Source organism: Hemicordylus capensis, chromosome 6 (genome assembly GCF_027244095.1).
Source record: "Hemicordylus capensis ecotype Gifberg chromosome 6, rHemCap1.1.pri, whole genome shotgun sequence".
Classification (NCBI taxonomy): Eukaryota; Metazoa; Chordata; class Lepidosauria; order Squamata; family Cordylidae; genus Hemicordylus; species Hemicordylus capensis.
Window position 1 is genome coordinate 32057130 of NC_069662.1, and position 15801 is coordinate 32072930.

The 15801-nt window shown below is 39.9% G+C and overlaps 1 protein-coding gene across 1 annotated transcript; it reads right to left on the minus strand.

Moving 5' to 3' along the window:
- Window positions 1–2240: 2240 nt before the first annotated feature.
- Window positions 2241–3230, minus strand: LOC128331227 (olfactory receptor 2AP1-like). The gene has a single exon (XM_053264581.1). It carries the CDS (start codon window positions 3228–3230, stop codon window positions 2241–2243), a length of 990 nt encoding a protein of 329 aa, XP_053120556.1.
- Between the last annotated feature and the right edge of the window lie 12571 nt (window positions 3231–15801).

The following is a 15801-nucleotide window of genomic DNA, read 5'->3' on the forward strand; positions in this document are numbered from 1 at the left end:
CTCACAAGGTTTTGGATGTCCTCCCAGTTCATTTTAGATCCTGCTCAGGTTAAATCAGAAAGGCGCCATTCTGAATGCAGGAGGGCACACACTGCCTTGATACTGCTGCCCAGAACAAAACTCATTCCACACAGAAATGAAAAAAAATAAGAGGGACCACTGGTCCTGCCCATGTAGACTTCATGTGTGCCAGATTTCATAACTGTATGCCTATCCATTCCAGAAATCTAAAGTGGGGGTGGGGTGGGTTAAAAGGGGCATGCTTTTACCAATTTTCATGAAGGCAAAGGGCAGATTCCTCCACATGCTAGCGGAATAATGTTCCAAGGAGAATCTTCAGTTTCAGAAGTTTTTGTAAAGTCACCATTGTTAGCCATTTCAAATAAATAAATAAATAAATAAATAAATAAATAACCAAAACTACACAGGGCCCTGAACTTGATACACAGGCATGTAGTGCCTTCCAAAGCTCTAGGACAAACGGTTGATTTTTCCTTTGACCCACAATGGGGGAAAATCCAAAATTGTCAAAATTTGGATAACAATTCCGAATCCAATCTGACATCTGATATTCCCAGAGCCCATTGTTATAGCCCAGGTGACTTGTCCAGTACTAGAACCAAAAGCCCAGTTGGCCAAGCTGAGGCCTGCATCTGTCCCAATTTCCTGCCAGAGATTATTTGCTTAGAAGCATGCTGCCCTCCGAGTGAACTACCCTATTTTGGGAGTACATGACCAAATGGTGCCTTGCTTGAATTGCCATTGCCTTGAAAAGCTGACATTGATGTTATTCTTGCCCTGATTTACTATTCGAGTGTAACCATGAAATGTTTGCCTTATCTCTATGGGAGTTTCCAGAGATGCACATGTATATTGGTAGAATGGCTTTGAAAAGTGTGAAATGCAACACAAGGGAGAATGATTGGCCATTCACTGAGTATATCACCCTATCCTATACTGACCCTCGTGTGCTCCCACTCTCCCATCTTTCCTTCCTGACCACTTCACACCGACCCCGACGAAGATACCATAAAGCCTGTGAGAATGCAATTTACCCACGACAGGGCCTTGCAAGCAGATTATTTATAAATTCCCCAAGACAATTCTTTCGTAATAAGGGATTCACATATGTAGGATACCTGGGCAATGTGGGTCCTATTCTTGAGAAAATGAGTCTGTTTGTTTCATGAGAGAGATTGTTTATGGTGCTGACATTTATTTATTTATTTATTTATTTAACACCCCATCCAGAGGCTCTGGGCGGTGTACCACAACTTTTAAAAAGACATAAAAACACACAATTAACACAGTGCTGAAAACAATATAAAAACAATTTAAAAACAATTAAAACCATTTAACACCAATTAAAATACTTTAAGAAAACACAACACTTCACAAGCCTTGGAAGGTCAGGCCAGACAAGTAAGTCATTAGGGCTCTCTTTAGGACTGACAGCAAGCCTAAACTGTGGATATCTTCCGGGAGTGCATTCCATAGACCAGGAGCAGCTACAGAAAAGGCTCGGTTCTGAGTCACCACCAGACGTATTGGTGGTAACTGGAGACGGACCTCTCCTGATGACCTCAATGAGCATCATCCGAAGAAGATCCAAAGAAGGTGCTCTCTACATGTATGGAGATTCATGACAGATATTGCTGGCATCAAAGAACTTTATGTGCAGATCTAAGGATCTGGTGACTATAAGAAAGGCTGCTTTCAGACATGGCTTCTGCAAGCAATTGTTCAACCTGACTGTCTGTCTAGCTCTTGAGCATAGACAGAAGTCAACCCCAGTAGGAGTCTTGTTGGTGCATTTTTCTATGAAACTAAAATGCAGGGCAAACTCCCACTGGGCCACATTATCCAGACCATCTCCAAGATTCCATCTTACTAACCTGCCTGCATGACTGTTTGAGCCTCACTCTCAAGCAACAAAAGCCAGCATCACTCACGTCCAAATCCTTCTCCTAATTTGGTAATATGCCTCTCGCTGCCTCCTTCCCTCTCCTCCCTCCACCTTCCCATCTGGAATGCCGCCTTGGCTTGCCTGAGCAGCCTGCTCCTCCCACAACCCCTCCTGTGTTTGTCTGTGTTCTGTATTTGTCTGTGTTCTGCATTCTGTGTCCTGGGAGTGTATGCTACCGTCTGACTAGATTAATACTGAGCTTACATGCGCCAACACACATATCATAGGTTGTCTAGTAATGCCTTATATTATTGATTAGTCACTCCCATCATGATCATGTTGTATTCCCATAAAGTGCTGAAATTAGCTTGGGTCTTGGGTCTGGAATCTCTCTCGGTATGAGCTGACAAATATTATGTTTCAAGGCATTTTTGACCTCCTTGTTTCTCAGGCTGTATATGAAGGGGTTAGCCAGAGGAGGTAAAGTGGTATACAGAAGAGAGAAAAATTTCTGCATGTCTCGTACTGCTTCAGAATGTGGTAACATATAAACAACTATTAGAGTCCCATAGAAAATGGAAACCACCAGCAAGTGAGAGGAGCAGGTGGAAAAGGCCTTTTGCCTCCCTGTAGAGGAGGGGATTTTCAAGATGGCAGCTACAATATATACGTAGGATGTCAGGGTAAGAAGAAAAGGAAAAAAGCTAAACAAGGCAGCCACAGTGAAACTCATAATTGGGAACAAGCTGGTGTCATTGCAAGAGAGTTTTAAGAGCGGAAAATAGTCACAGAAGTAATGATCTATTTGATTGGGACCACAAAAATCTAATCGTATTAACATCATGATGAGTATTACCAAAAACACAGTAAATCCATTGATCCAAGATGCAGCTGCTAACTGAATAAAAGTCTGAGTGTTCATCATTGTTGGATAGTGAAGTGGTTTACAGATGGCGAGATACCGGTCATAAGACATTGCACAGAGTAGACAGCATTCTGTCACTAGGAAGGAAGCACAGAGATACCATTGTGTGAAGCAGCTAGAGAAAGATATTCTTCTGTCTCCAGTCCAGAGATCTGACAGCATTCTTGGTAATAAATTGGTACTGTAGCAAGACTCCAAGAAGGAGAGGGTCCCCAGGAAGAAGTACATCGGGGTATGAAAATGCTTATCAAAAGTAACTAGCACAAGAATGAGAATGTTTCCAGTTATAGTCACAAGGTAAATCATTAGAAATGTCAGGAAGAGAAATATTTGCAAGTTGTCGATGTCTCCAAATCCCAGGAGGATGAATTCTGCAATTTGTGTTTGGTTTCCCAACATAATGCCTGTGAAAATAGAGTTCTGTTGTAAATAAACAATAAAATGCTATGATGTTTAATGGGTTGCTGAATTATTTTTAAGGTACAGATCTGGACATTGTTAATTTGTACAGTACTGAAGAGGATTTTTCATATTTCATTTTCTGAGACTTTTAGAAGCCAAAAGCACACTGTGATGTTTCCAACATAATTTTTGAGTGATAGAGTTCATCTTGCGGTGCTCTCATCAATTGTATGGGCTTGGATTATCCCATTATATCTCTCAGAGAGAGAGAGAGAGAGAGAGAGAGAGAGAGAGAGAGAGAGAGAGAGAACATAGTACTTGTCCAAAGCCATGCAAGGAGGTTCATGCCCGAGCAGTGGGTAATGCCACGGCTTCTAATGGAGACTCAGTATATTGTCCTCTATAGTACACTGTATACCCCATATCAATCATGTTATATCATATGCACACATTCTCCTTTATACTGTCAAGCAGGCACAGCTCCTTCTGCTCTCACAGTCATTTATCCATGCCCGTGAGTTTCAGCTCCCATTAAAGTTTGAACGAATCTTCCTTAAATATATATCATGGACATCCTGCCTAATGAAGTGCCACTACAATGCTGTTTAATTTTAGACTAAGGTTCCAGACTCAGGCAAATTTATCTCACCAGCCTTCTACATCTGCCTCCCCCCCCCCCCCGAAAATATGTCCATTAGCATCAGGGACATATTTGTGTGATCTCCCCTTAGTCTGGATCTTTAATCTGGAATGCTACATTGTGGCACCAGTGCTTCATTGATTTTCATTGGTTCTACCATAGAAGTTAAGTATTCAACACAATTAATATTCTTAATAACAACTCATTAATATTTTCTACAAGAAGTTAAATGCTTCAGTTTCTATAGATAAGAGCAAATATGATAGATGAATTCCTGCCACATATATGTGACAGAAATGATACTTCACAGAACAATTTTCAGATATCTTTATTGTAAGGGGCATCATTATGTTTTATGCTAATCCGTGAAAGACTGATAAGACAAGTATTAAAGTAAGAAAGTTTCTTGAATAAGATTACCTTCTGATGACAGATTCAATTCATCTTCTCCAGTAATATTTCATCTCTCAGTACACAGCCTTATGCATGCTTGACAATGTGTAACATTCCAGTTCACTCATGTGGTGCATCATGAATATGACATTAAGATGAAACTGTCTCTGATGGTGTTATGTTTCAACAGAGGAAGCCATCAGCAGTTTTATTTCTATTTCTAATTTCCAGAAGAAAACCTATTGGAATCTTTTCTTAAATCACTCACTAATATTGAAAATGCTCTCCTCATGGGAATGAACATTTGAATCTCCCAGGATATTAGTTTTCTTAAGACGTAATCAAACACCTACTTGCTCAGCAGTCTTGGAGATAAATAATATGTTTCATAAACAAATAGCATTTGCTAATCAGATTGAAAATAGGGCTGTGCACAAATCAAAATTACAGATCTGATCCAATTCCAATCTAATCTGATTCTGGTCTGATTCAAGAGATTATTGTATTATTATTATTTAAATAAAAATGGCAGCCCACATTGAATTGGCCCCATGCACCATATCAGGGGGATGAATAATCCCCTATGAAATAATGTTGCTTTGAAATAATGGTAAATGCCCCGACTCTGCATATATATTTCCGTCTTATATCAGAGGATCAGAGTTTCCCCCTGTTATTTTGTTCCAAGGCCTGTATCATTTTTAATCTGATGATGTTCCATATATGGAAAACATTGAGGAGAGGTGATATCTGATTGACTCCTATTTAGTTGGCCATTGCTAGAAAGGCGTGCATCTTTTGAAAGCATGCTGCCTGTAGAGAGCAATGATACAGATGTAGTAAAGGTGAGTTATACCAGAGTAAAATAAATTCCCTGGTTCCTGGATATAAACGATTCTGAACCACTTTGTACTCTGAAAGCTACTATTGCAATTGCTGTTGTTGTTATCTAACAATCCAGACAAGTCTGTACCAATGCACCAATTTTCCCCATCATGCAAGATGGGCCTGATCTTTTCAAGAATCCCCCCCCCTTCCTTTTGCAGTTGCCTGTGTAGGCCTCAACATGGCACAGCCGTTTCTGACCATCCAAATATGGTACTGCATCCAAATGTGACTAGTTTGGGTGCCATATTTATAATTATTGTCCTCACAAAACCTAAAGGTGTTCCAAATATCACTAGCGCACCCAAGTCTTGAAATGTCCTTGAACGTTCCTTTATTTCTATTCGTCTTTTGACAAGTTTTCTGTATATTTCTACATTGATTTTCAGCTGATGTTCTCTATGAGTTGTCCAAAACAGTTTAAAGACAAAAAATTGAAATATCCCTGAACAGTAAAACCAGGTACAAAACAAATCACCCAGATTCGGACCCCCTCAAATTGAAGTATTTGGACCTTCATTTTGTGGCCAAAGTGGGTTGGGTGGTAGTGCCCAATGGGTGGAAGCTACCACCCAAATTTCAAAGAAATTGGGCAAGGGGGTGGTTTTTGATTTTTTTAAAAAAAGTTTGAGCATCTTTAAGCTTTTTCCCATAGGGAATAATGGGGATCTGAGCAGCCTTATAACTCCATGTAGAGGGCACCAGGGTGGTCCAGAGTGGATTGTGGTGGATGATCTCAAATCACCCCACTCTTTTGCCCCTGGAACCCCCTTTTTGACCCGAATGGATTCAGATTCAGATTCAGAAAATTTGGGTACAAATCCAACCTGGGGTGATGGGGGGGGCAGATTCAGACCCCAAGAAAATTGGTAGTGATGCAATTTGGGTACAAATCAAATTGAGAAAATTGATTCATGCACCCCCCTACCTCACTGTTGTTTGGAGATATTTAGAAATATTAGAGGAACCCACAGCCTAACAATATCTGGGGAACCCATGTGTGAAGACCCATGGTTTAACTTAAGCTTATCCATTGAATTTGGTGTCACAGGAATTTTTTACTCTCCTATATGCAGATGATACAGTGTTGTTATTAGAAACTGGATTTGCTTTAAACCTAGGCTTGGTTTAAAACAAAGCTTAGTTGGTTTTGTGATTATTGTGAAGAGCATAAGTAAACTATCAAGTATGACATGTCTACTACTACAACTACGACTACTATGAATATTTATTGTGGAATGCGCTCCCTGCTGAGATACAATCCTCCCCATCTCTGGCAATTTTCAAAAAAACACCTGAAAACCTAACTTTTCACCCAAGCTTTCTCATCATATACTGACCCTCATGTGCTCCCACTCTCCCATCTTTCCTTCCTGACCACTTCACATCTGACCCTGATGAAGATGCCATAAAGCCTGTGAGAATGCAATTTACCCACTGCAGGGCCTTGCGAGCAGATTATTTATAAATTCCCCAAGACAATTCTTTCCTGATAAGAGATTCACATATGTGGGATACCTGGGCAATCTGGGTCCTTTGCTTGAGAGGAGGAGTCTGTTTGTTTCATGAGAGAGATTGCTTATGGTACTGACATTTATTTAATTTATAAAATGCCCCATCCAGAGGCTCTGGGGGGTGCACAAAAACTTTTAAAAAGACATAAAAACATACAATTAACACAGTGCTAAAAACAATATAAAAACAATACTTTAAGAAAACACAACACTTTACAAGCCTTGAAAGGTCAGGCCAGAGAAGTAAGTCTTTAGGGTTCTCTTTAGGGCTGACAGCGATCCTAAACTGTGGATATCTTCCGGGAGTGCATTCCATAGACCAGGAGCAGCTACAGAAAAGGCCCGGTTCTGAGTCGCCACCAGACGTATTGGTGGTAACTGGAGACAGACCTCTCCAGATGACCTCAATGAGCGTCATCCAAAGAAGGTGCTCTCTACTTGTATGGAGATTCATGACAGATATTGCTGGCATCAAAGAACTTTATGTGCAGATCTAAGGATCTGGTGACTATAAGAAAGGCTGCTTTCAGACATGGTTTCTGCAAGCAATTGTTCAACCTGACTGTCTGTCTAGCTCTTGAGCATAGACAGAAGTCAACCCCAGTAGGAGTCTTGTAGGTGCATTTTTCTGTGAAACTAAAATGCAGGGCAAACTCCCACTGGGCCACATTATCCAGACCATCTCCAAGATTCCATCTTACTAACCTGCCTGCATGACTGTTTGAGCCTCACTCTCAAGCAACAAAAGCCAGCATCGCTCACGTCCAAATCCTTCTCCTAAATTTGGTAATATGCCTCTCGCTGCCTCCCTGGAGTCTCTGCTCCTTCCCTCTCCTCCCTCTACCTTCCCATCTGGAATGCCGCCTCGGCTTGCCTGAGCAGCCTGCTTCCTCCCACCCTTCCTCCAGCGTTTGTCTGTGTTCTGAATTTGTCTGTGTTCTGCATTCTGTGTCCTGGGAATGTATGCTATGGGTTTGACTAGGTTAATACTGAGCTTACATGCGCCAACACACATATCATAGGCTGTCTAGAAATGCCTTATATGATTAGCCACTCGCATCATGATCCTGTTGTATTCCCATAAAGTGTTGAACTTAGCTTGGGTCTTGGGTATGGAATCTCTCTCTCATGCACCAGTCTGTTCATGGGGAGCACCAAAAGAACTTAAGCCAGATCTTTGATGGCAGTGTTGCTAGTCTCTTCCTCATTCCAGTATATATCTCATGAACATAAACGGAATGCAGAAGCGACCCTAGCAGCTAACACCTTGAATAGGAACACAATATAAGCACCTCGTGTTTCTTCCTTATGATCTTTCAGGAATCTGAATGCCAGATTGGTTTGGAGAAGAAGCAGAGCCTTCTTATTCCCATAATTTTGTAGCTTCCCTTCACTTAGCCCCTTTGCATACTCAAAATATGTGAAGACAATCTTCTTCCATGGTGTCTCTTAAAGTTATATGTTCTAAACTACATTTTAAAAATTATTTTTCTACAGTCTCACTGTTCTTGCTGGTTATGTAGATATGGTTTACAGATTTTTTCCCCTTTTGGTGTGATGTGATATTTTACTGGTCTTATACGAATACAAATACAAATATGACAAATATTCATATACTGCCCTCCAACAGAAGTTCCCAAAATGGTCCACATAACAAGAAAATAAATAATATTGGTCCCTGTCCCCAAAGGGCTCACAATCTAAAAAAGAAACATAAGATAGATTCCAGCAACAACCACTGGAGGGATGCTGAGCTGGGGATGGATAGGGTCAGTTGCTCTCCCACTGCTAAATAAAGAGTATCACTGCTTTAAAAAGGTGCTTCTTTCCTCAGTTAGCAGGAGTAAGAGGAATAATTTATCTGACTGGTTTTGCATACATCATTGGGAAGATCAGCTGAAAAGTAGTACAGAAGTTTTGTACATTAATCAATACAAATGAATAATTTAATATTCAAGTCTTGTTCAACACAAAGATGGGTTACTGATTTTAGGAATACAGAGCAAGAAGAAAACAATATTTCTGGTCAAGGCTAGACTATCAGACAGGTTCCTCATGAAATTGTTGAATGTTGATGTTTTCCTCTCTCACCACTAAACATTTTTCCCCATTTCTTCTGTGGTGTCACCTCCTGCTGCTATAGACTGGGCTATAAGACAGGTTTCTCTTGAAGACTTAGAAGAATACCAAAAACCTTATCCATTTTGCACTCCCTCCTACTTCCACATAACAATAGTTTTCTCTTTTTTCCATTCTGCCTAACCACTTTCTTCCATTCTGTCTAACGATCTTTACTTTCTCCTTCTTTTTACCAGACTTGCCTGGGCCCCTTGGAGGAAGAGCAGGATATAAAATGTAAAATAAAATATAAATAAATATATAACTATTTATGCTCCTATCAAGCTAATGGGTGTTCTTCCTGAACTATATATAGGTTGAAATAGATGCAGCAGTTATTAGCAAGTAATTGTCCCATACATCTTATTTATTTATTATTTCTCTGTGTAAACTGCCCTGAGCCATTTTTGGAAGGGCGGAATAGAAATCAAATAAATAAATGATCTAAAGGCCATTTTCTAAAACCTCAAGCAAAAACACTAGAAAAAATAGCCATAAGCAGGCTTCTGGTTTATTAGTTTTTTACATACATAATTACATACTATGCAGCTATTAATAATTACATACATAATTACATAATGGTTAGCTTTAGAGAATTGACTATGTATGGTATGAGCTGACAAATATTATTTTTCAAGGCATTTTTGACCTCCTTGTTTCTCAGGCTGTATATAAAGGGGTTAGCCAGAGGAGGTAAAGTGGTATACAAAAGAGAGAAAAATTTCTGCATGTCTCATACTGCTTCAGAATGTGGTAACATATAAACAACTATTAGAGCCCCATAGAAAATGGAAACCACCAGCAAGTGAGAGGAGCAGGTGGAAAAGGCCTTTTGCCTCCCTGTAGAGGAGGGGATTTTCAAGATGGCAGCTACAATATATACGTAGGATGTCAGGGTAAGAAGAAAAGGAAAAAAGCTAAACAAGGCAGCCACAGTGAAACTCATAATTGGGAACAAGCTGGTGTCATTGCAAGAGAGTTTTAAGAGCGGAAAATAGTCACAGAAGTAATGATCTATTTGATTGGGACCACAAAAATCTAATCGTATTAACATCATGATGAGTATTACCAAAAACACAGTAAATCCATTGATCCAAGATGCAGCTGCTAACTGAATAAAAGTCTGAGTGTTCATCATTGTTGGATAGTGAAGTGGTTTACAGATGGCGAGATACCGGTCATAAGACATTGCACAGAGTAGACAGCATTCTGTCACTAGGAAGGAAGCCCAGAGATACCATTGTGTGAAGCAGCTAGAGAAAGATATTCTTCTGTCTCCAGTCCAGAGATCTGACAGCATTCTTGGTAATAAATTGGTACTGTAGCAAGACTCCAAGAAGGAGAGGGTCCCCAGGAAGAAGTGCATGGGGGTATGAAAATGCTTATCAAAAGTAACTAGCACAAGAATGAGAACGTTTCCAGTTATAGTCACAATGTAAATCACTAGAAATATCAGGAAGAGAAATATTTGCAACTTGTCGATGTCTCCAAATCCCAGGAGGATGAATTCTACAAATTGTGTTTGGTTTCCCAACATAATGCCTGTGAAAACAGAGTTCTGTTTAAATAAACAATAAAATGTTATGATGTTGTAATGGGTTGCTGAATTATTTTTAAGGTACAGATCTGGACATTGTTAATTTGTCCAGTACTGAAGAAGATTTTCCATATTTCATTTTTTGAGATTTTTAGAAGCCAAAAGCACACTGTGATGTTTCCAACATAACTTTTGAGTGAGAGATTTCATCTTACGGTGCTCGCTGCAATTGTATGGGCTTTGATTATCCCATTATATCTTTCAAAGAGAGAGAGAGAAAGAGGGAGGGAGCATACTACTTGTCCAAAGCCATGCAAGGAGGTTCATGCCCGAGCAGTAGCTAATGCCAAGGCTCCTAATGGAAACTCAATATGTTGTCCTCTATACCATTGATTCTAAACGTTGGGTCCCCAGTTGTTATTGGACTGCAGCTCCCATAATTCCCAACCAAAGGCCACTGAGGATAGGGGTTATGGGAGTTGAAGTCCAATAACACCTGGGACCCAACTTTGAGAATCCCTGCTCTATACTACACTGTATCTCCCATATCAACCATGTGATATTGTATGTGCACATGTCCTCCTTTATAATGTCAAGCAGACACAGCTCCTTCCTCTCTCACAAACATTTATCCATGCCTGTGAGTTTCAGCTCCCATTAAAGTTTGAACTAATATTCTTTAAATACATATCACGAACATCCTGACTAATGAAGTGCCACTACAATGCCCAGCCTTCTACATCTGCCTGCCCCCACCCCGCCACAAGAAAATATGTTCATTAGCATCAGGGACATATTTCTTTGATCTCCCCTTAGTCTGGATCCTTAATCTGGCACCATTGTTTCATTGGTTTTCATTGCTTCTACCATAGAAGTTTATACAACATAATTAATATTCTTAATAACCACTCATTAATATTTTGTACAAGTAGTTAAATGCTTCAGTTTCTCTAGATATGAGCAAAGACGATAGATGAATTCCTGCCACATATATGTCACAGAAATGATACTTCATAGAACAATTTTCAGTTAAATTTATTTTAAGGGGCATCATGTTTTATGCTAAGCCCTTTAAGACTGATAAGACAAGTAAGCATTAAAGGAAGAAAGTTTCTTGAATAAGATTACCTTCTGATGACAGATTCAATTCATCTTCTCCAATAATATTCCATCTCTCAGTACACAGCCTTATGCATGCTTGACAATGTGTAACATTCCAGTTCACTCATGTGGTGCATCATGAATATGACATTAAGATGAAACTGTCTCTGATGGCGTTATGTTTCAACAAAGAAAGACACCAGCTGTTTTATTTCTGTTTCTAATTTCCAGAAGAAGACCTATTGGAATCTTTTCTTAAATCATTCACTAATATTGAAAATGCTCTCCTCATGGGAATGAACATGTGAATCTCCCAGGATATTAGTTTTCTTAAGAGGTAATCAAACACCTAATTGCTCAGTAGTCTTGGAAATGAATAATATTTTCATAAACAAATAGCATTTGCAAATCAGATTGAAAATAGGGCTGTGCACAAATCAAAATTTCAGATCTGATCCAATTCCAATCTAATCTGATTCTGGTCTGATTCAAGAAATTATTGTATTATTATTATTTAAATAAAAATGGCAGCCCGCATTGAATTGGCCCCATGCACCATATCAGGGGGATGAATAATCCCCTATGAAATAATGTTGCTTTGAAATAATGGTAAATGCCCCCACTCTGCATATACAGATGAAACTCGGAAAATTAGAATATCGTGCAAAAGTCCATTAATTTCAGTAATGCAAATTAAAAGGTGAAACTGATATATGAGACAGACGCATTACATGCAAAGCGAGATAAGTCAAGCCTTAATTTGTTATAATTGTGATGATCATGGCGTATAGCTCATGAAAACCCCAAATCCACAATCTCAGAAAATTAGAATATTACATGGAACCAATAAGACAAGGATTGAAGAATAGAACAATATCAGACCTCTGAAAATTATACAGTGTACTGTGCTTGATTGGCCAGCAAACTCGCCTGACCTGACCCCATAGAGAATCTATGGGGCATTGCCAAGAGAAGGATGAGAGACATGAGACCAAACAATGCAGAATCGCTGAAGGCCGCTAATGAAGCATCCTGGTCTTCCATAATACCTCATCAGTGCCACATGCTGATAGCATCCATGCCACGCTGCATTGAGGCAGTAATTGCTGCAAAAGGGGCCCAAACCAAGTACTGAATACATATGCATGCTTATACTTTCCAGAGGTCCGATATTGTTCTATTCTTCAATCCTTGTCTTCTTGGTTCCATGTAATATTCTAATTTTCTGAGAATGTGAGTGTTGATGGCATGTATTAGCCCTCGCACAACCCTAGACAATTCAGGGGAGGAGGGGCATGTACTAGCCTTCTCAGAACCCTAGAGAACTCCACTTGATGTGAGCTTGCAGAAGCAATGTGGTCAGAAAAGACCTGTTTCTTTGCTGTGCACATTGCCAGAGCATAGGTCTTCAAATGCTCTCTGTGTTGTAATCTGTTGGAAGCAGGCTGTCTTTCTCCACTTGCGCATGAGCCATCTACCTTGCCACTTCAGACACAGTAGTTTTTCCATATACCAAAAGGCTAATTTAGGAGTGGATTGGAGAGGGTGCTTAAGAGCAATCATGTCTTGCCCTAGTGCGTTCATTATTCCAAGAATGAACAAGAGCATAAACAGAATCGCTGGCAGAACCAACTTCAAAACCTTCTGAGGCTTCTTGGAATCCTATGGGACCCAATAGGCTTTTGGGGCAAATCATGCTAATAGGTCCTTCACCCCTGCGGAGGAGGGTTGTGGCTGTAAGTCCATACTTAACCACATGGTGGTGTGTCCATGACAATGGGGAAATCACAGAAGTCCGCACCCATGAAACACTGATCAGAGCAAAAAACCAAATTGAGAGTGTGACCAGCAAAGTGTGTTGGTCCTGAGACCAACTTTCTCTGCAAAGATTTGATTTTCTCTTCAGCTCTGCATTTGTAAGAAATATTCATGGTTTTGAAAACTTTATTTTAATGTCTCTGCAGTTCCAAACACTTTGGAAGTGTAATTCTGAAAATTAAAATAAGCAAAATTTATATAAATATAAATAAGAGAGTAGGGGGAAAGATGATGTGCACAAAACATTTTGCACACATTTGGGGTGGCAGTGTTGCTAGGCACTCAAGATAGGCATTCGTGGATGCACAGATGGACACACAGAACAGGGAACTTTGTGTTCCAAAACAGGAAGCCCGCGCACAGTGCAGCTTGTAAGAACAGGCATCAGGGCTTTATGTTATGCACGGCACCATGCTGGGGTGGCACGGGGCACTGGAGGACTGATGGAGGAGCATGTAAGACCAGCCTCCCTCCATTTAAAGAACCCACTCCCCCCTACTCTGCTGAAACGTTTTGGCCAGGTGGAACTCAAATTATTTTGGTGCCTTGAATTAGAGGGGCCAGAACTATTAAGGCACATCATTCATAGAGAGATAGAGATAGAGATAGAGATAGAGATAGAGATAGAGATAGAGATAGAGATAGAGATAGAGATAGAGATAGAGAGATAGAGATAGAGATAGAGATAGAGATAGAGATAGAGATAGAGATAGAGATAGATACACACACACACACACACACATTAGGGATGTGCAAATTTATTTGGGTTCAAATCCATTAGTACCCAAATGTAGCTGATTTGGGTGATTTGGAGACAAAACAAATCACCCCTGTGGTACATTGGCTAGATTCAGGTACCAATCGAATTGTGCCTGATTCGATTCGAATCGATTCAAGATTCAGATCCCGCATATTAATTCCCCCAGATCCCCAGCTTTCATTTTAAAAGAAAGCTAAGCTCTAGCCCTTGTAGAAGTGGAGTTATGGAGCAAAATGTGTGGTCACTGTTTTTCAAGTGTCTGGATGCTGTGGATTATAATAGCTTTCCCTCAAAGAATCCCTATAAGGATTCATTACACACCTTCACTTCTTCTATTCATTTTAGCTGTCTTTTTGACAGTGCCAACTGTCAGCTGCCATGTGCCAACTACACCCCACTCCAACCCACAAGGCAGTGTGTTACTACGCAGTTTATGTTCTATGATTTTTTTTCACGTGTTAGGCTCTTTGGTGTCTAATAACCTGTCCTCATAAAGAATACCTATGAGCATTCATTACACACCAAAGAGTCTAAACACCTCAAAAATCCCTAAAATATAAACTGAGTACCCAGTGGCTTGTGGGTTGCGGGGTAGTTGGAACATGGGATGCCACTAATTCCCCACTCCCACCTGCAAAGCAGTGGGGTAAAAATGAATATAAAAAATCAAGATGTGTAATGAAGACACCAAGGAATCTAAACATACACCAGTGTGTGTGTGGGGGGGGGGGTTGCAGTTGACACATGGTAGTTGACAGTTAACACTGTCCAATGACGGTCTAAATGAACAGAAGAAATGAAGGCATATAATGAATCCTCATAGGGATTCATTATGAAGAAAAGCTATTAGATATCAAAGAATCCAAGCATTTTAATGCTCCTAAAATTAAAATGAGTACCCCACTGCCTTGCAGGTGGGCAGGGCCCCCAGGTGTAGTTGGCACATGGTAACTGACAGTTGGCACTGTCCAGTGACAGCCAAAATGAGCAGAAGAAACTGTCCAGTGACAGCCAAAATGAACAGATGAAATGAAGGTGTGCAATTAATCCTCACAGAGATTCATTATGAGGAAAATTTTACACCAAAGAAACCAAACACTTGAAAAATAATGACTGAACATTTTGTTCCATAACTCCACTTCTACAAGGACTAGAGCTTAACTTTTCTTTAAAAAAAATGAAAGCTGGGGTTCTGTGTTATGGTTAGGATATGTCAACTTTGAATCCCCATTGTTTCCTATGGTGGAAATGTTCAAAATCAGTAAAAAGTTAAAAAAAATCATTAGAAATCAACCAAGTGTCCCACTGACTTCAAATGTGGGTTGTAGGTGGCTACCCAAATTTGGTGCCCCTAGGACCTTGTTAAGTTGTATGAATTTATTCAAATCCAAATTGAATCAAAGCAAATACAAATCAAATCTGGGATGATTTGGAGGGGGTAGATTTCGATACAAAACAAATCAAATAAAAAAAATCAATTTGTGCACAACCTTATGTGTGTTTGTTTCTGTATGTGTTTAGGCTAAGTAATATCCAATATCATACACACACAAACACACACACACGAGCAATATGTAAATATTGGTCGTATTCATATTTGTATATACATGGTGATTATTTTTATTTTCAGGATCCCATTTCCAATATATAATGTCCAATATTCTATAACTGGATTATATATATTGCCTCTCTGCAATCTCGCTGACTGCAGAGAGACAGCTCTCCAGTATGTACAGATGTGAATGAGAAAGTGGGGGAGGGGCACAGAACCTCAGATCCACTGGCCACATAATGTTTCCATG

Coding starts and splice junctions, on each gene's coding strand:
- LOC128331227 (XM_053264581.1), bottom strand. CDS start 3,230: ATGTTGGGAAACCAAACACAAATTGCAGAATTCATCCTCCTGGGATTT.